The sequence below is a fragment of the Musca autumnalis genome, unplaced genomic scaffold (assembly GCF_047663935.1).
Source record: "Musca autumnalis isolate F117 unplaced genomic scaffold, ASM4766393v1 scaffold_2, whole genome shotgun sequence".
NCBI classification, from domain to species: domain Eukaryota; kingdom Metazoa; phylum Arthropoda; class Insecta; order Diptera; family Muscidae; genus Musca; species Musca autumnalis.
The window spans coordinates 175,852,758-175,874,402 of NW_027411755.1; the positions used below are offsets into that span (position 1 = coordinate 175,852,758).

Here is a 21,645-nt window from a genome sequence, read left to right on the forward strand (position 1 = left end):
GGACGAATATTCTGCATTCTTTTATTAAATTCCTGAGCTTGCTCCATTGCAACCCGTTCCTTAATTAAAGTCTTAAGCAGCTAAATTTGCTTTGATAAAAGAGCATACTCAGGTCTTGATCTGTCAGAATTTGCTCTATATAGCCGTTTGAGTTCTTTTTGCCATCCGTATTTAATTCTAAATAGCCCCTTAACGTCATCTGATAAAGTGTACTTCCTATTTGAAGGCTCACGTTTTTCAGAGTGAACACTAGAAACAAAATTTACTGAAGCGGTAAATTCGTCTACATAGTAGTCAATTTCAGTATTGGTCAGATTACGGGAATCTGGAGGGTAAAAATTTTGAAGGTCGCAACTGATATCGTTCCGGAAGTTATTCCAATTCGTATTTTCGAACGATATAAATGAGCTCTGCCTATTCAAAATGATACTAAATTGGGATTATAGACTGACAACTTAATGGGAAAGTGATCCGAAAAAGAGGATAGACTCGAAACTTGATAATTAGGTGGAGAATGGTCTAACATGTTGCATGATTCAAGAAAATGATCAAGAAAAGATGAACCATTTGCGTATGAAGGGAATGTGTTGCAGATGCGAGTAAACGACAGCGAATTTATTTGCAACCAATTGTAAAGATTTGTCCCATTTGAGTTACTGGAAACATCCCCCCATGTTGAATGCTTAGAGTTTAAATCTCCACCGATAAAAGAACCATCGAAATTTCTAGAAAACTGTTCAATTTTTTCTAGACTAGAACACAGCTTTTGAGTGTTGAAGTTACATGGAATGTAGATTGAGCCAAATAGGAATTTCTTAACCACGCCATCCACCAAAACGTTAATTTGAATGAAAACATTTGGAAAGTCTACTCCTGCAATGTTCAATTTCGTAAAATTATATGACGATTTTAAAATAATTGCCACACCAAGTTCGCTATCATCACATACTAGGGAATAATTTTGAAATGACACTCTCTGACCGATTCTAAGCCTGGTTTCTTGAATAAAAGCGATATCAATATTACCAAAATTAATTGTATTTAAAAGATCAATACGTCGACTAATATCAACTAACGATCTTACATTAAAAGTGAGAAGATTAAACAATCTATGGACCATAATGATGGACAACTTCTTTCAACAGACTAAGACATTCATGTTTAGCCTGTTCCTTGGACAAACTTCTGAAGTTCCTAACGAAACGTTCAACTTTGCTCTCAACTGTTTCCTGGCCACATAATTCTCTAGCGATTGCCAAAAATTCCTGAATTAAAGGAGGTTTTTCGGGTGCATTACCCAAAGTAGGATGTGGTCTCAAAACATCTGCAAACGAGGAGCCATGACGGATGGAATCAGAACGTGAGGCCGCAGCAACATTGGCAGATGCTGCTTTTTTAATATTTCTAATTGATTCCTTTTTCAGTTCTTTAATTTCTATATATTTTTTAAAGGCTGGGCAACCTCTCCAGTTGGAAGTATGCCCACTTTCATTACAGTTAGCACAAAATGGAATACTATCGGACAAAAGCTGACAATCTTTAGGCTGATGTTCTTTACCGCATTTTAGATAAACATATGAGCGATTGCAATTATTTGACATGTGACCCCACTTCTGGCAGCGCCAAAATTGTACTTCCTTCTGCTTTTTATTTGGACTTTCCCATGTAACCGGCTGGAAGTCTAGAAAATCAATACTGCGAACCTCTTTAACAATGCTTCCTACACTTAGAGTAACCAAGTACAGACTGGTATCAATCCCATTTTTCTTTGTGTAAACCGTTTCAAATTTAGAAACAGACTCAGCAGCATTCGGAACAATGCTATTTATCTCAGATTTTAAATAATCCAAATCCATATTAGCATGCAGTCCTCTAAGCACGAGAGACTGTTTCCTTAAATTTTTAGGGGTGAATGAATATGAATCAATCTTCTTTTCTCTAAGGAGAGACATCATTTCCGAATGCACACCAGAGTCCTGTAAATACAGCTTGCTTTTGTACTTAGACACGTTAACAACTTTAAACACCACATTCTTCGCTTTCAGTTGACCAATCAATGAACCCATATCTTTAATATTAAATAGAAAAAATGGTGGACAAAATGAAGTATCTTTGGAAGCAATTTTCCTTTTTTCATGCCTGACTGACGGCTCTTCGGTTACAGCCGGTCTTACAAAGTTTAAGGTTTCTGTCGATATCAATGTCGCCTAATATAGAAAATCTATTCTCATCTGATCTGATAGTGGAATTATCTGTATAATTATTAGATGTACTTGACTGGAATGCGCCATGAAACGATCTCTTATTACTGTTTGGAACCACCGAAGTAGCATTGTTTCCACTTACTTTAACATTTTTATCTTGCAGAGTTTTTTGAGAGCTTGTTACCTTTTTTGGCCCTTGCAAACTTTTAGAAGAACCTGAGGCTCCAGCATTACCGTCACATTGACTTGAAATTTTCTTTTCAATATTTCTTCGTTTTGACGTAACCACTTGAAAATCCATGGAGTCATTCATATCTGCATTACAGTTAGCGACTTCATTTACATTTTGGTCTTGACTGGAGACTTCCTCTTCTTGGAACATTGCTTCATTAAGCCAGTCCCCCAAGGGCTTATCCGGTGGCTTTTTCTGTTTTAAGGGATCTTGAGATGAAGCAGACATTCGCTTCAAAGCTTTAGATCAATTCTCTAAGCAGCCCGCAAATACAAATGAAGGATTATTTCGAATTAAAAAAAATCCAAATTTTAACCAAAATTTGTATTTTTTAGAAAAATTATTTATTTTTTTTCTTGACAAGAAAAGCACGTCCGATACGTTTCGAATCAAAATCAAAAAATCGGAATTTCAAATGAAAAAATTCAAATTACAATAGAAAAAATTCAAATTAGAAATGAAAAAATTCAATTTACAAGTGAAATAATTCGAATTTCAAATGGAATTCTCAAATTGCAAATGAAATAATTTGAAATTCAATTGGAATTCTAAACTTACAAGTGAAATGTTTCGGAATACAACTGAAATTATTCGAATTACATGTGAAAATGGTGTAGTTTTCTACAAAAAGACTATGCTTGGTTTAGACTATGCTTGGTTTAGCAAATCCAGTGGATTTAAGTTGTCATTTTCATACATTATATGTATGTCTTTAAGATAATATTGATTTTATAAGAAAAATATAATTTCGTTTTAGTTTCCAAGGAAAATATTCACAAAACATTCTTTAATTAAAAACAATTAAATTTTTATTAGTTTTTTTTAGAATACAATTTTCCTTCTATTCCAATCCATTGCTGTCTCTACAATTGTTGTGCCTCGATAAAAGTCCACCGCAACTATATTTGCATTGGCTCCCAAATCATTGGCATACAACTGGGAGATACGCCAATTCACTTTGTCAGCCATTTTCCTAAGGCCACCCAATTTATTGACTATAACGTCCCAGGCTTTGGGCGTTAGTTCGGCCATATCGGCAAGTGGACGGCTGGAGAGACGTCTGAAAGTAAAAAGAACAATAAATTTATATTTCAAAAGAAACAGAGGGAGAGAGAATTTCATTGCACTTACGACACATCACTATCGTTAATGGAACGCAGGAATGCCTCTAAATCGGACCACTTTTGAACATTTCCCCATCTCTGTTCTACCGAGCCAAATAGTAGATGTGGATATCTTTGAACCATTTCAGGTTTATCATAGGCAAGTATGACATTTTGTTTACGTGACCAAATATCATTTAAGGATGCCCGCCATGTTGCTGAGGGATGTACCACCAGTTCACCGAAATGTTCTTTGAGGAATTCACACAGTTTATGATGAACGGTCAAATTTTTACCAAAACCTGTAAAGAAAAGATAACGAATTGTTGAGAAGTTAGTAAAAAAAACAAGGGGTTTTGAGTGACCATTACATTAGGACCTCTATTGAGTGGAAAAAAAACATATAAGACTTTATACAGACGACAACTTTTCATAGAGACCGACCGTATATAGAAGTTTTTGGAAAAAGACGAGGATATTTTATAAAGGTCCTACAGTTGACTTCTTATAGGGTGGATAGCGAACTTCTTACTGAAGATAATATTTCGGACTTCTAATAAAAGGTCCTATAGCGGACTACTTATAGGGCCTTTTATTAAAGAAGCCCTCGTAAGCGACTTCTTATAGAAGAAGTAGGGAACTTCTTACAGAAATTGTCACGTAAGGGACTTACATGCACCTCTTGAAAAATCTTTAGAAATCCATGCCTATTACCCTCTTTAGGACCTTTTAAAAATCCTTAATCATACAGGTCTAATGCCTTCCTTGAAATTTCCTAAAAATCTTTAAAAATCCACGACAATTGTCCTCTTTGGGCCCTTATAATAAATCTTTAAAAATCCACGTCATACTGGGTTTTCCTAAAATTCTTTAAAAATCCTTCCTCTTTGGGACCTCTTAAAAATCTTTAAAACTCCATAGGTATTGTCCTCTTTGGGACCTTCTAAAAAATCTTTAATAATCCACGACTTTTTTCCCTTTGGGACCTTCTAAAAATCTTTAAAAATCCACGCCTATTGTCCCCTTTGGGACCTTAAAAAAATCGTTAAAATCTTCAGTTATTGTCCTCTTTGGGATCTTCTAAAAATCTAAAAAAAACCCACAGTTATTGTCCTCTTTGGGATCTTCTAAAAAGTCTTTGGGACCTACCAAAAAACCCATATAAATCCACGGCCAATATCCTCTTTGGTACCTCCTAAAATAATCTTTAAAAATCCACGTCTATCGCCCTCCTTAGGACTTCCTAAAAAATCTTTAAAAATCCACGTCTATCGTCCTCCTCCTAAAAACCTATAAAACTCCACGCCTAATATCCTCTTTGGTACCTCCTAAAAATCTTTAAAAATCCACGCCTATGGTTCTTTTTTAAACATTCTGAAAATTTTTTAAAAATCCACGACTATTGTCCTCTTTGGGACCCGCTAAAAAATCTTTAAAAATCCACGAGTATTGTCCTCTTTGGGACATTCTAAAAAATCTTTAAAAATCCAGGGCTGTTGTTCTCTTTGGGACATTCTAAAAAAATCTTTAAAAATCCTTCTAAAAAATCATTAAAAATCCAGGGCTATTGTCCTCTTTGGGACATTCTAAAAATCTTTAAAAATCCTCGCATATTGTCCTCTTTGGGATGTTCTAAAAATCTTTGAAAATTCGAGCCTATTGTCCTCTTTGGTATCTCCTAAAAATTTTTAAAAATCCACGCCTATTGTCCTCTTTGGTACCTCCTAAAAATTTTTAAAAATCCACGCCTATTGTCCTCTTTGGTACCTCCTAAAAATTTTTAAAAATTCACGCCTATTGTCCTCTTTGGTACCTCCTAAAAATCTTTAAAAATCCTCGCCTTTTGTCCTCTTTGGGATGTTCTAAAAATCTTTGAAAATTCGAGGCTATTGTCCTCTTTAGTACCTCCTAAGAAATCTTTAAAAATCCACGGATATTGTCCTCTTTGGGACATTCTAAAAAAAAAAACTTTAAAAATCCACGGATATTGTCCTCTTTGGGACATTCTAAAAAAAACTTAAAAAATCCACGCCTATTGTTCTCTTTGGTACCCCATAAAAATCTTTAAAAATCCACGCCTATTGTTCTCTTTGGTACCTCCTAAAAAATCTTTAAAAATCCACGCCTATTGTCCTCTTTGGTACCTCCTAAAAAATCAGTAAAAATCAACGCCTATTGTCCTCTTTGGTGCCTCCTAAAAAATCTTTAAAAATCCACGCCTATTGTCCTCTTTGGTACCTCCTAAAAAATCTTTAAAAATCCACGCCTATTGTCCTCTTTGGTACCTCCTAAAAAATCTTTAAAAATCCACGCCTAATGTCCTCTTTGTTACTTCCTAAAAAATCTTTAAAAATCCACGCCTAATGTCCTCTTTGTTACTTCCTAAAAAATCTTTAAAAATCCACGCCTAATGTCCTCTTTGTTACTTCCTAAAAAATCTTTAAAAATCCACGCCTAATGTCCTCTTTGTTACTTCCTAAAAAATTTTTAAAAATTCACGCCTATTGTCCTCTTTGGTACCTCCTAAAAATCTTTAAAAATCCTCGCCTTTTGTCCTCTTTGGGATGTTCTAAAAATCTTTGAAAATTCGAGGCTATTGTCCTCTTTAGTACCTCCTAAGAAATCTTTAAAAATCCACGGATATTGTCCTCTTTGGGACATTCTAAAAAAAAAACTTTAAAAATCCACGGATATTGTCCTCTTTGGGACATTCTAAAAAAAACTTAAAAAATCCACGCCTATTGTTCTCTTTGGTACCCCATAAAAATCTTTAAAAATCCACGCCTATTGTTCTCTTTGGTACCTCCTAAAAAATCTTTAAAAATCCACGCCTATTGTCCTCTTTGGTACCTCCTAAAAAATCAGTAAAAATCAACGCCTATTGTCCTCTTTGGTGCCTCCTAAAAAATCTTTAAAAATCCACGCCTATTGTCCTCTTTGGTACCTCCTAAAAAATCTTTAAAAATCCACGCCTATTGTCCTCTTTGGTACCTCCTAAAAAATCTTTAAAAATCCACGCCTAATGTCCTCTTTGTTACTTCCTAAAAAATCTTTAAAAATCCACGCCTAATGTCCTCTTTGTTACTTCCTAAAAAATCTTTAAAAATCCACGCCTAATGTCCTCTTTGTTACTTCCTAAAAAATCTTTAAAAATCCACGCCTAATGTCCTCTTTGTTACTTCCTAAAAAATCTTTAAAAATCCACGCCTAATGTCCTCTTTGTTACTTCCTAAAAAATCTTTAAAAATCCACGCCTAATGTCCTCTTTGGTACTTCCTAAAAAATCTTTAAAAATCCACGCCTATTGTCCTCTTTGTTAGCTCCTAAAAAATCTTTAAACATCCACGCCTATTGTCCTCTTTGTTAGCTCCTAAAAAATCTTTAAAAATCCACGCCTATTGTCCTCTTTGTTAGCTCCTAAAAATCTTTAAACATCCACGCCTATTGTCCTCTTTGTTAGCTCCTAAAAAATCTTTAAAAATCCACGCCTATTGTCCTCTTTGGTACCTCCTAAAAAATCTTTAAAAATCCACGCCTATTGTCCTCTTTGGTAGCTCCTAAGAAATCTTTAAAAATCCACGCCTATTGTCCTCTTTGGTACCTCCTAAAAATTTTTAAAAATTCACGCCTATTGTCCTCTTTGGTACCTCCTAAAAATCTTTAAAAATCCTCGCCTATTGTCCTCTTTGGGAATCTTTAAAAATCCACGCCTATTGTTCTCTTTGGTACCTCCTAAAAAATCTTTAAAAATCCACGCCTATTGTCCTCTTTGGTACCTCCTAAAAAATCAGTAAAAATCAACGCCTATTGTCCTCTTTGGTGCCTCCTAAAAAATCTTTAAAAATCCACGCCTATTGTCCTCTTTGGTACCTCCTAAAAAATCTTTAAAAATCCACGCCTATTGTCCTCTTTGGTACCTCCTAAAAAATCTTTAAAAATCCACGCCGATTGTCCTCTTTGTTACTTCCTAAAAAATCTTTAAAAATCCACGCCTAATGTCCTCTTTGTTACTTCCTAAAAAATCTTTAAAAATCCACGCCTAATGTCCTCTTTGTTACTTCCTAAAAAATCTTTAAAAATCCACGCCTAATGTCCTCTTTGTTACTTCCTAAAAAATCTTTAAAAATCCACGCCTAATGTCCTCTTTGTTACTTCCTAAAAAATCTTTAAAAATCCACGCCTAATGTCCTCTTTGTTACTTCCTAAAAAATCTTTAAAAATCCACGCCTAATGTCCTCTTTGTTACTTCCTAAAAAATCTTTAAAAATCCACGCCTAATGTCCTCTTTGTTACTTCCTAAAAAATCTTTAAAAATCCACGCCTAATGTCCTCTTTGTTACTTCCTAAAAAATCTTTAAAAATCCACGCCTAATGTCCTCTTTGTTACTTCCTAAAAAATCTTTAAAAATCCACGCCTAATGTCCTCTTTGTTACTTCCTAAAAAATCTTTAAAAATCCACGCCTAATGTCCTCTTTGGTACTTCCTAAAAAATCTTTAAAAATCCACGCCTATTGTCCTCTTTGTTAGCTCCTAAAAAATCTTTAAACATCCACGCCTATTGTCCTCTTTGTTAGCTCCTAAAAAATCTTTAAAAATCCACGCCTATTGTCCTCTTTGTTAGCTCCTAAAAATCTTTAAACATCCACGCCTATTGTCCTCTTTGTTAGCTCCTAAAAAATCTTTAAAAATCCACGCCTATTGTCCTCTTTGGTACCTCCTAAAAATCTTTAAAAATCCACGCCTATTGTCCTCTTTGGTAGCTCCTAAGAAATCTTTAAAAATCCACGCCTATTGTCCTCTTTGGTACCTCCTAAAAAATCAGTAAAAATCAACGCCTATTGTCCTCTTTGGTGCCTCCTAAAAAATCTTTAAAAATCCACGCCTATTGTCCTCTTTGGTACCTCATAAAAAATCTTTAAAAATCCACGCCTATTGTCCTCTTTGGTACCTCATAAAAAATCTTTAAAAATCCACGCCTATTGTCCTCTTTGGTGCCTCCTAAAAAATCTTTAAAAATCCACGCCTATTGTCCTCTTTGGTACCTCCTAAAAATTTTTAAAAATCCACGCCTATTGTCCTCTTTGGTACCTCCTAAAAATTTTTAAAAATTCACGCCTATTGTCCTCTTTGGTACCTCCTAAAAATCTTTAAAAATCCTCGCCTTTTGTCCTCTTTGGGATGTTCTAAAAATCTTTGAAAATTCGAGGCTATTGTCCTCTTTAGTACCTCCTAAGAAATCTTTAAAAATCCACGGATATTGTCCTCTTTGGGACATTCTAAAAAAAAAAACTTTAAAAATCCACGGATATTGTCCTCTTTGGGACATTCTAAAAAAAACTTAAAAAATCCACGCCTATTGTTCTCTTTGGTACCCCATAAAAATCTTTAAAAATCCACGCCTATTGTTCTCTTTGGTACCTCCTAAAAAATCTTTAAAAATCCACGCCTATTGTCCTCTTTGGTACCTCCTAAAAAATCAGTAAAAATCAACGCCTATTGTCCTCTTTGGTGCCTCCTAAAAAATCTTTAAAAATCCACGCCTATTGTCCTCTTTGGTACCTCCTAAAAAATCTTTAAAAATCCACGCCTATTGTCCTCTTTGGTACCTCCTAAAAAATCTTTAAAAATCCACGCCTAATGTCCTCTTTGTTACTTCCTAAAAAATCTTTAAAAATCCACGCCTAATGTCCTCTTTGTTACTTCCTAAAAAATCTTTAAAAATCCACGCCTAATGTCCTCTTTGTTACTTCCTAAAAAATCTTTAAAAATCCACGCCTAATGTCCTCTTTGTTACTTCCTAAAAAATTTTTAAAAATTCACGCCTATTGTCCTCTTTGGTACCTCCTAAAAATCTTTAAAAATCCTCGCCTTTTGTCCTCTTTGGGATGTTCTAAAAATCTTTGAAAATTCGAGGCTATTGTCCTCTTTAGTACCTCCTAAGAAATCTTTAAAAATCCACGGATATTGTCCTCTTTGGGACATTCTAAAAAAAAAACTTTAAAAATCCACGGATATTGTCCTCTTTGGGACATTCTAAAAAAAACTTAAAAAATCCACGCCTATTGTTCTCTTTGGTACCCCATAAAAATCTTTAAAAATCCACGCCTATTGTTCTCTTTGGTACCTCCTAAAAAATCTTTAAAAATCCACGCCTATTGTCCTCTTTGGTACCTCCTAAAAAATCAGTAAAAATCAACGCCTATTGTCCTCTTTGGTGCCTCCTAAAAAATCTTTAAAAATCCACGCCTATTGTCCTCTTTGGTACCTCCTAAAAAATCTTTAAAAATCCACGCCTATTGTCCTCTTTGGTACCTCCTAAAAAATCTTTAAAAATCCACGCCTAATGTCCTCTTTGTTACTTCCTAAAAAATCTTTAAAAATCCACGCCTAATGTCCTCTTTGTTACTTCCTAAAAAATCTTTAAAAATCCACGCCTAATGTCCTCTTTGTTACTTCCTAAAAAATCTTTAAAAATCCACGCCTAATGTCCTCTTTGTTACTTCCTAAAAAATCTTTAAAAATCCACGCCTAATGTCCTCTTTGTTACTTCCTAAAAAATCTTTAAAAATCCACGCCTAATGTCCTCTTTGGTACTTCCTAAAAAATCTTTAAAAATCCACGCCTATTGTCCTCTTTGGTACCTCCTAAAAAATCTTTAAAAATCCACGCCTATTGTCCTCTTTGGTAGCTCCTAAGAAATCTTTAAAAATCCACGCCTATTGTCCTCTTTGGTACCTCCTAAAAATTTTTAAAAATTCACGCCTATTGTCCTCTTTGGTACCTCCTAAAAATCTTTAAAAATCCTCGCCTATTGTCCTCTTTGGGAATCTTTAAAAATCCACGCCTATTGTTCTCTTTGGTACCTCCTAAAAAATCTTTAAAAATCCACGCCTATTGTCCTCTTTGGTACCTCCTAAAAAATCAGTAAAAATCAACGCCTATTGTCCTCTTTGGTGCCTCCTAAAAAATCTTTAAAAATCCACGCCTATTGTCCTCTTTGGTACCTCCTAAAAAATCTTTAAAAATCCACGCCTATTGTCCTCTTTGGTACCTCCTAAAAAATCTTTAAAAATCCACGCCGATTGTCCTCTTTGTTACTTCCTAAAAAATCTTTAAAAATCCACGCCTAATGTCCTCTTTGTTACTTCCTAAAAAATCTTTAAAAATCCACGCCTAATGTCCTCTTTGTTACTTCCTAAAAAATCTTTAAAAATCCACGCCTAATGTCCTCTTTGTTACTTCCTAAAAAATCTTTAAAAATCCACGCCTAATGTCCTCTTTGTTACTTCCTAAAAAATCTTTAAAAATCCACGCCTAATGTCCTCTTTGTTACTTCCTAAAAAATCTTTAAAAATCCACGCCTAATGTCCTCTTTGTTACTTCCTAAAAAATCTTTAAAAATCCACGCCTAATGTCCTCTTTGTTACTTCCTAAAAAATCTTTAAAAATCCACGCCTAATGTCCTCTTTGTTACTTCCTAAAAAATCTTTAAAAATCCACGCCTAATGTCCTCTTTGTTACTTCCTAAAAAATCTTTAAAAATCCACGCCTAATGTCCTCTTTGTTACTTCCTAAAAAATCTTTAAAAATCCACGCCTAATGTCCTCTTTGGTACTTCCTAAAAAATCTTTAAAAATCCACGCCTAATGTCCTCTTTGGTACTTCCTAAAAAATCTTTAAAAATCCACGCCTATTGTCCTCTTTGTTAGCTCCTAAAAAATCTTTAAACATCCACGCCTATTGTCCTCTTTGTTAGCTCCTAAAAAATCTTTAAAAATCCACGCCTATTGTCCTCTTTGTTAGCTCCTAAAAATCTTTAAACATCCACGCCTATTGTCCTCTTTGTTAGCTCCTAAAAAATCTTTAAAAATCCACGCCTATTGTCCTCTTTGGTACCTCCTAAAAATCTTTAAAAATCCACGCCTATTGTCCTCTTTGGTAGCTCCTAAGAAATCTTTAAAAATCCACGCCTATTGTCCTCTTTGGTACCTCCTAAAAAATCAGTAAAAATCAACGCCTATTGTCCTCTTTGGGATGTTCTAAAAATCTTTGAAAATTCGAGGCTATTGTCCTCTTTGGTACCTCCTAAGAAATCTTTAAAAATCCACGGATATTGTCCTCTTTGGGACATTCTAAAAAAAAAAACTTTAAAAATCCACGGATATTGTCCTCTTTGGGACATTCTAAAAAAAACTTAAAAAATCCACGCCTATTGTTCTCTTTGGTACCCCATAAAAATCTTTAAAAATCCACGCCTATTGTTCTCTTTGGTACCTCCTAAAAAATCTTTAAAAATCCACGCCTATTGTCCTCTTTGGTACCTCCTAAAAAATCAGTAAAAATCAACGCCTATTGTCCTCTTTGGTGCCTCCTAAAAAATCTTTAAAAATCCACGCCTATTGTCCTCTTTGGTACCTCCTAAAAAATCTTTAAAAATCCACGCCTATTGTCCTCTTTGGTACCTCCTAAAAAATCTTTAAAAATCCACGCCGATTGTCCTCTTTGTTACTTCCTAAAAAATCTTTAAAAATCCACGCCTAATGTCCTCTTTGTTACTTCCTAAAAAATCTTTAAAAATCCACGCCTAATGTCCTCTTTGTTACTTCCTAAAAAATCTTTAAAAATCCACGCCTAATGTCCTCTTTGTTACTTCCTAAAAAATCTTTAAAAATCCACGCCTAATGTCCTCTTTGTTACTTCCTAAAAAATCTTTAAAAATCCACGCCTAATGTCCTCTTTGTTACTTCCTAAAAAATCTTTAAAAATCCACGCCTAATGTCCTCTTTGTTACTTCCTAAAAAATCTTTAAAAATCCACGCCTAATGTCCTCTTTGGTACTTCCTAAAAAATCTTTAAAAATTCACGCCTATTGTCCTCTTTGGTACCTCCTAAAAATCTTTAAAAATCCTCGCCTATTGTCCTCTTTGGGATGTTCTAAAAATCTTTGAAAATTCGAGGCTATTGTCCTCTTTGGTACCTCCTAAGAAATCTTTAAAAATCCACGGATATTGTCCTCTTTGGGACATTCTAAAAAAAACTTAAAAAATCCACGCCTATTGTTCTCTTTGGTACCCCATAAAAATCTTTAAAAATCCACGCCTATTGTTCTCTTTGGTACCCCATAAAAATCTTTAAAAATCCACGCCTATTGTTCTCTTTGGTACCTCCTAAAAAATCTTTAAAAATCCACGCCTATTGTCCTCTTTGGTACCTCCTAAAAAATCAGTAAAAATCAACGCCTATTGTCCTCTTTGGTGCCTCCTAAAAAATCTTTAAAAATCCACGCCTATTGTCCTCTTTGGTACCTCCTAAAAAATCTTTAAAAATCCACGCCGATTGTCCTCTTTGTTACTTCCTAAAAAATCTTTAAAAATCCACGCCTAATGTCCTCTTTGTTACTTCCTAAAAAATCTTTAAAAATCCACGCCTAATGTCCTCTTTGTTACTTCCTAAAAAATCTTTAAAAATCCACGCCTAATGTCCTCTTTGTTACTTCCTAAAAAATCTTTAAAAATCCACGCCTAATGTCCTCTTTGTTACTTCCTAAAAAATCTTTAAAAATCCACGCCTAATGTCCTCTTTGTTACTTCCTAAAAAATCTTTAAAAATCCACGCCTAATGTCCTCTTTGTTACTTCCTAAAAAATCTTTAAAAATCCACGCCTAATGTCCTCTTTGGTACTTCCTAAAAAATCTTTAAAAATTCACGCCTATTGTCCTCTTTGGTACCTCCTAAAAATCTTTAAAAATCCTCGCCTATTGTCCTCTTTGGGATGTTCTAAAAATCTTTGAAAATTCGAGGCTATTGTCCTCTTTGGTACCTCCTAAGAAATCTTTAAAAATCCACGGATATTGTCCTCTTTGGGACATTCTAAAAAAAAAACTTTAAAAATCCACGGATATTGTCCTCTTTGGGACATTCTAAAAAAAACTTAAAAAATCCACGCCTATTGTTCTCTTTGGTACCCCATAAAAATCTTTAAAAATCCACGCCTATTGTTCTCTTTGGTACCTCCTAAAAAATCTTTAAAAATCCACGCCTATTGTCCTCTTTGGTACCTCCTAAAAAATCAGTAAAAATCAACGCCTATTGTCCTCTTTGGTGCCTCCTAAAAAATCTTTAAAAATCCACGCCTATTGTCCTCTTTGGTACCTCCTAAAAAATCTTTAAAAATCCACGCCGATTGTCCTCTTTGTTACTTCCTAAAAAATCTTTAAAAATCCACGCCTAATGTCCTCTTTGTTACTTCCTAAAAAATCTTTAAAAATCCACGCCTAATGTCCTCTTTGTTACTTCCTAAAAAATCTTTAAAAATCCACGCCTAATGTCCTCTTTGTTACTTCCTAAAAAATCTTTAAAAATCCACGCCTAATGTCCTCTTTGTTACTTCCTAAAAAATCTTTAAAAATCCACGCCTAATGTCCTCTTTGTTACTTCCTAAAAAATCTTTAAAAATCCACGCCTAATGTCCTCTTTGTTACTTCCTAAAAAATCTTTAAAAATCCACGCCTAATGTCCTCTTTGTTACTTCCTAAAAAATCTTTAAAAATCCACGCCTAATGTCCTCTTTGGTACTTCCTAAAAAATCTTTAAAAATTCACGCCTATTGTCCTCTTTGGTACCTCCTAAAAATCTTTAAAAATCCTCGCCTATTGTCCTCTTTGGGATGTTCTAAAAATCTTTGAAAATTCGAGGCTATTGTCCTCTTTGGTACCTCCTAAGAAATCTTTAAAAATCCACGGATATTGTCCTCTTTGGGACATTCTAAAAAAAAAACTTTAAAAATCCACGGATATTGTCCTCTTTGGGACATTCTAAAAAAAACTTAAAAAATCCACGCCTATTGTTCTCTTTGGTACCCCATAAAAATCTTTAAAAATCCACGCCTATTGTTCTCTTTGGTACCTCCTAAAAAATCTTTAAAAATCCACGCCTATTGTCCTCTTTGGTACCTCCTAAAAAATCAGTAAAAATCAACGCCTATTGTCCTCTTTGGTGCCTCCTAAAAAATCTTTAAAAATCCACGCCTATTGTCCTCTTTGGTACCTCCTAAAAAATCTTTAAAAATCCACGCCTATTGTCCTCTTTGGTACCTCCTAAAAAATCTTTAAAAATCCACGCCTATTGTCCTCTTTGGTACCTCCTAAAAAATCTTTAAAAATCCACGCCGATTGTCCTCTTTGTTACTTCCTAAAAAATCTTTAAAAATCCACGCCTAATGTCCTCTTTGTTACTTCCTAAAAAATCTTTAAAAATCCACGCCTAATGTCCTCTTTGTTACTTCCTAAAAAATCTTTAAAAATCCACGCCTAATGTCCTCTTTGTTACTTCCTAAAAAATCTTTAAAAATCCACGCCTAATGTCCTCTTTGTTACTTCCTAAAAAATCTTTAAAAATCCACGCCTAATGTCCTCTTTGTTACTTCCTAAAAAATCTTTAAAAATCCACGCCTAATGTCCTCTTTGTTACTTCCAAAAAAATCTTTAAAAATCCACGCCTAATGTCCTCTTTGTTACTTCCTAAAAAATCTTTAAAAATCCACGCCTAATGTCCTCTTTGTTACTTCCTAAAAAATCTTTAAAAATCCACGCCTAATGTCCTCTTTGTTACTTCCTAAAAAATCTTTAAAAATCCACGCCTATTGTCCTCTTTGTTAGCTCCTAACAAATCTTTAAAAATCCACGACTATTGTCCTCTTTGTTAGCTCCTAAAAAATCTTTAAAAATCCACGCCTATTGTCCTCTTTGTTAGCTCCTAAAAAATCTTTAAAAATCCACGCCTATTGTCCTCTTTGGTACCTCCTAAAAAATCTTTAAAAATCCACGCCTATTGTCCTCTTTGGGATGTTCTAAAAATCTTTGAAAATTCGAGGCTATTGTCCTCTTTGGTACCTCCTAAGAAATCTTTAAAAATCCACGGATATTGTCCTCTTTGGGACATTCTAAAAAAAAAACTTTAAAAATCCACGGATATTGTCCTCTTTGGGACATTCTAAAAAAAACTTAAAAAATCCACGCCTATTGTTCTCTTTGGTACCCCATAAAAATCTTTAAAAATCCACGCCTATTGTTCTCTTTGGTACCTCCTAAAAAATCTTTAAAAATCCACGCCTATTGTCCTCTTTGGTACCTCCTAAAAAATCAGTAAAAATCAACGCCTATTGTCCTCTTTGGTGCCTCCTAAAAAATCTTTAAAAATCCACGCCTATTGTCCTCTTTGGTACCTCCTAAAAAATCTTTAAAAATCCACGCCGATTGTCCTCTTTGTTACTTCCTAAAAAATCTTTAAAAATCCACGCCTAATGTCCTCTTTGTTACTTCCTAAAAAATCTTTAAAAATCCACGCCTAATGTCCTCTTTGTTACTTCCTAAAAAATCTTTAAAAATCCACGCCTAATGTCCTCTTTGTTACTTCCTAAAAAATCTTTAAAAATCCACGCCTAATGTCCTCTTTGTTACTTCCTAAAAAATCTTTAAAAATCCACGCCTAATGTCCTCTTTGTTACTTCCTAAAAAATCTTTAAAAATCCACGCCTAATGTCCTCTTTGTTACTTCCTAAAAAATCTTTAAAAATCCACGCCTAATGTCCTCTTTGTTACTTCCTAAAAAATCTTTAAAAATCCACGCCTAATGTCCTCTTTGGTACTTCCTAAAAAATCTTTAAAAATTCACGCCTATTGTCCTCTTTGGTACCTCCTAAAAATCTTTAAAAATCCTCGCCTATTGTCCTCTTTGGGATGTTCTAAAAATCTTTGAAAATTCGAGGCTATTGTCCTCTTTGGTACCTCCTAAGAAATCTTTAAAAATCCACGGATATTGTCCTCTTTGGGACATTCTAAAAAAAAAACTTTAAAAATCCACGGATATTGTCCTCTTTGGGACATTCTAAAAAAAACTTAAAAAATCCACGCCTATTGTTCTCTTTGGTACCCCATAAAAATCTTTAAAAATCCACGCCTATTGTTCTCTTTGGTACCTCCTAAAAAATCTTTAAAAATCCACGCCTATTGTCCTCTTTGGTACCTCCTAAAAAATCAGTAAAAATCAACGCCTATTGTCCTCTTTGGTGCCTCCTAAAAAATCTTTAAAAATCCACGCCTATTGTCCTCTTTGGTACCTCCTAAAAAATCTTTAAAAATCCACGCCTATTGTCCTCTTTGGTACCTCCTAAAAAATCTTTAAAAATCCACGCCTATTGTCCTCTTTGGTACCTCCTAAAAAATCTTTAAAAATCCACGCCGATTGTCCTCTTTGTTACTTCCTAAAAAATCTTTAAAAATCCACGCCTAATGTCCTCTTTGTTACTTCCTAAAAAATCTTTAAAAATCCACGCCTAATGTCCTCTTTGTTACTTCCTAAAAAATCTTTAAAAATCCACGCCTAATGTCCTCTTTGTTACTTCCTAAAAAATCTTTAAAAATCCACGCCTAATGTCCTCTTTGTTACTTCCTAAAAAATCTTTAAAAATCCACGCCTAATGTCCTCTTTGTTACTTCCTAAAAAATCTTTAAAAATCCACGCCTAATGTCCTCTTTGTTACTTCCAAAAAAATCTTTAAAAATCCACGCCTAATGTCCTCTTTGTTACTTCCTAAAAAATCTTTAAAAATCCACGCCTAATGTCCTCTTTGTTACTTCCTAAAAAATCTTTAAAAATCCACGCCTAATGTCCTCTTTGTTACTTCCTAAAAAATCTTTAAAAATCCACGCCTATTGTCCTCTTTGTTAGCTCCTAACAAATCTTTAAAAATCCACGACTATTGTCCTCTTTGTTAGCTCCTAAAAAATCTTTAAAAATCCACGCCTATTGTCCTCTTTGTTAGCTCCTAAAAAATCTTTAAAAATCCACGCCTATTGTCCTCTTTGGTACCTCCTAAAAAATCTTTAAAAATCCACGCCTATTGTCCTCTTTGTTAGCTCCTAACAAATCTTTAAAAATCCACGACTATTGTCCTCTTTGTTAGCTCCTAAAAAATCTTTAAAAATCCACGCCTATTGTCCTCTTTGTTAGCTCCTAAAAATCTTTAAAAATCCACGACTATTGTCCTCTTTGTTAGCTCCTAAAAAATCTTTAAAAATCCACGCCTATTGTCCTCTTTGGTACCTCCTAAAAAATCTTTAAAAATCCACGCCTATTGTCCTCTTTGGTACCTCCTAACAAATCTTTAAAAATCCACGCCTATTGTCCTCTTTGTTAGCTCCTAACAAATCTTTAAAAATCCACGACTATTGTCCTCTTTGTTAGCTCCTAAAAAATCTTTAAAAATCCACGCCTATTGTCCTCTTTGTTAGCTCCTAAAAAATCTTTAAAAATCCACGCCTATTGTCCTCTTTGGTACCTCCTAAAAAATCTTTAAAAATCCACGCCTATTGTCCTCTTTGTTAGCTCCTAACAAATCTTTAAAAATCCACGACTATTGTCCTCTTTGTTAGCTCCTAAAAAATCTTTAAAAATCCACGCCTATTGTCCTCTTTGTTAGTTCCTAAAAAATCTTTAAAAATCCACGCCTATTGTCCTCTTTGTTAGCTCCTAACAAATCTTTAAAAATCCAGGCCTATTGTCCTCTTTGTTAGCTCCTAACAAATCTTTAAAAATACAGGCCTATTGTCCTCTTTGTTAGCTCCTAAAAATCTTTAAAAATCCACGCCTATTGTCCTCTTTGTTAGCTCCTAACAAATCTTTAAAAATCCAGGCCTATTGTCCTCTTTGTTAGCTCCTAAAAAATCTTTAAAAATCCACGCCTATTGTCCTCTTTGTTAGCTCCTAAAAAATCTTTAAAAATCCACGCCTATTGTCCTCTTTGTTAGCTCCTAAAAAATCTTTAAAAATCCACGCCTATTGTCCTCTTTGTTAGTTCCTAAAAAATCTTTAAAAATCCACGCCTATTGTCCTCTTTGTTAGCTCCTAAAAAATCTTTAAAAATCCACGCCTATTGTCATCTTTGTTAGCTCCTAACAAATCTTTAAAAATCCAGGCCTATTGTCCTCTTTGTTAGTTCCTAAAAAATCTTTAAAAATCCACGCCTATTGTCATCTTTGTTAGCTCCTAACAAATCTTTAAAAATCCACGCCTATTGTCCTCTTTGTTAGCTCCTAAAAAATCTTTAAAAATCCACGCCTATTGTCCTCTTTGTTAGTTCCTAAAAAATCTTTAAAAATCCACGCCTATTGTCCTCTTTGTTAGCTCCTTAAAAATCTTTAAAAATCCACGCCTATTGTCCTCTTTGTTAGCTCCTAACAAATCTTTAAAAATCCAGGCCTATTGTCCTCTTTGTTAGCTCCTAACAAATCTTTAAAAATACAGGCCTATTGTCCTCTTTGTTAGCTCCTAAAAATCTTTAAAAATCCACGCCTATTGTCCTCTTTGTTAGTTCCTAAAAATCTTTAAAAATCCACGCCTATTGTCCTCTTTGTTAGTTCCTAAAAAATCTTTAAAAATCCACGCCTATTGTCCTCTTTGTTAGCTCCTAAAAAATCTTTAAAAATCCACGCCTATTGTCCTCTTTGTTAGCTCCTAAAAAATCTTTAAAAATCCACGCCTATTGTCCTCTTTGTTAGTTCCTAAAAAATCTTTAAAAATCCACGCCTATTGTCCTCTTTGTTAGCTCCTAAAAAATCTTTAAAAATCCACGCCTATTGTCCTCTTTGTTAGCTCCTAAAAAATCTTTAAAAATCCACGCCTATTGTCCTCTTTGTTAGTTCCTAAAAAATCTTTAAAAATCCACGCCTATTGTCCTCTTTGTTAGCTCCTAAAAAATCTTTAAAAATCCACGCCTATTGTCCTCTTTGGTACCTCCTAAAAAATCTTTAAAAATCCACGCCTATTGTCCTCTTTGGTACCTCCTAAAAAATCTTTAAAAATCCACGCCTATTGTCCTCTTTGGTACCTCCTAAAAAATCTTTAAAAATCCACGCCTATTGTCCTCTTTGGTACCTCCTAAAAAATCTTTAAAAATCCACGCCAATTGTCCTCTTTGGTACCTCCTAAAAAATCTTTAAAAATCCACGCCTATTGTCCTCTTTGGTACCTCCTAAAAAATCTTTAAAAATCCACGCCTATTGTCCTCTTTGGTACCTCCTAAAAAATCTTTAAAAATCCACGCCTATTGTCCTCTTTGGTACCTCCTAAAAAATCTTTAAAAATCCACGCCTATTGTCCTCTTTGGTACCTCCTAAAAAATCTTTGAAAATCCACGCCTATTGTCCTCTTTGGTACCTCCTAAAAAATCTTTAAAAATCCACGCCTATTGTCCTCTTTGGTACCTCCTAAAAAATCTTTAAAAATCCACGCCTATTGTCCTCTTTGGTACCTCCTAAAAAATCTTTGAAAATCCAGGCCTATTGTCCTCTTTGGTACCTCCTAAAAAATCTTTAAAAATCCACGCCTATTGTCCTCTTTGGTACCTCCTAAAAAATCTTTAAAAATCCACGCCTATTGTCCTCTTTGGTACCTCCTAAAAAATCTTTAAAAATCCAAGCCTATTGTCCTCTTTGGTACCTCCTAAAAAATCTTTAAAAATCCACGCCGATTGTCCTCTTTGTTACTTCCTAACAAATCTTTAAAAATCCACGCCTATTGTCCTCTTTGGTACCTCCTAAAAAATCTTTAAAAATCCACGCCTATTGTCCTCTTTGGTACCTCCTAAAAAATCTTTAAAAATCCACGCCTATTGTCCTCTTTGGTACCTCCTAAAAAATCTTTAAAAATCCACGCCGATTGTCCTCTTTGTTACTTCCTAAAAAATCTTTAAAAATCCACGCCTAATGTCCTCTTTGTTACTTCCTAAAAAATCTTTAAAAATCCACGCCTAATGTCCTCTTTGTTACTTCCTAAAAAATCTTTAAAAATCCACGCCTAATGTCCTCTTTGTTACTTCCTAAAAAATCTTTAAAAATCCACGCCTAATGTCCTCTTTGTTACTTCCTAAAAAATCTTTAAAAATCCACGCCTAATGTCCTCTTTGTTACTTCCTAAAAAATCTTTAAAAATCCACGCCTAATGTCCTCTTTGTTACTTCCTAAAAAATCTTTAAAAATCCACGCCTAATGTCCTCTTTGTTACTTCCTAAAAAATCTTTAAAAATCCACGCCTAATGTCCTCTTTGTTACTTCCTAAAAAATCTTTAAAAATCCACGCCTAATGTCCTCTTTGTTACTTCCTAAAAAATCTTTAAAAATCCACGCCTAATGTCCTCTTTGTTACTTCCAAAAAAATCTTTAAAAATCCACGCCTAATGTCCTCTTTGTTACTTCCTAAAAAATCTTTAAAAATCCACGCCTAATGTCCTCTTTGTTACTTCCTAAAAAATCTTTAAAAATCCACGCCTATTGTCCTCTTTGTTACTTCCTAAAAAATCTTTAAAAATCCACGCCTATTGTCCTCTTTGTTAGCTCCTAACAAATCTTTAAAAATCCACGACTATTGTCCTCTTTGTTAGCTCCTAAAAAATCTTTAAAAATCCACGCCTATTGTCCTCTTTGTTAGCTCCTAAAAAATCTTTAAAAATCCACGCCTATTGTCCTCTTTGGTACCTCCTAAAAAATCTTTAAAAATCCACGCCTATTGTCCTCTTTGTTAGCTCCTAACAAATCTTTAAAAATCCACGACTATTGTCCTCTTTGTTAGCTCCTAAAAAATCTTTAAAAATCCACGCCTATTGTCCTCTTTGTTAGCTCCTAAAAATCTTTAAAAATCCACGACTATTGTCCTCTTTGTTAGCTCCTAAAAAATCTTTAAAAATCCACGCCTATTGTCCTCTTTGGTACCTCCTAAAAAATCTTTAAAAATCCACGCCTACTGTCCTCTTTGGTACCTCCTAAAAAATCTTTAAAAATCCACGCCTATTGTCCTCTTTGTTAGCTCCTAACAAATCTTTAAAAATCCACGACTATTGTCCTCTTTGTTAGCTCCTAAAAAATCTTTAAAAATCCACGCCTATTGTCCTCTTTGTTAGCTCCTAAAAAATCTTTAAAAATCCACGCCTATTGTCCTCTTTGGTACCTCCTAAAAAATCTTTAAAAATCCACGCCTATTGTCCTCTTTGTTAGCTCCTACCAAATCTTTAAAAATCCACGCCTATTGTCCTCTTTGGTACCTCCTAAAAAA

At 34.3% G+C, this 21,645-nt stretch overlaps 1 protein-coding gene across 28 annotated transcripts in view; it reads right to left on the reverse strand.

The window, feature by feature from the left end:
• Positions 1-3,222: 3,222 nt before the first annotated feature.
• The window catches only part of PLCXD (Phosphatidylinositol-specific phospholipase C X domain containing), a 40,766-nt gene continuing 22,343 nt past the window's right edge, over positions 3,223-21,645 (reverse strand). For all 28 annotated transcript variants that reach the window (XM_073970018.1, XM_073970003.1, XM_073969992.1 and 25 more), the window contains exons 3-4: positions 3,568-3,841; positions 3,223-3,496 (exon numbers count right to left, since the gene is read on the reverse strand). In XM_073970018.1, the coding sequence (XP_073826119.1) occupies positions 3,259-3,496; positions 3,568-3,841 (512 nt within the window). In that variant the 3' untranslated portion in view covers positions 3,223-3,258. The remainder of the gene's footprint in view (positions 3,497-3,567; positions 3,842-21,645) is intronic.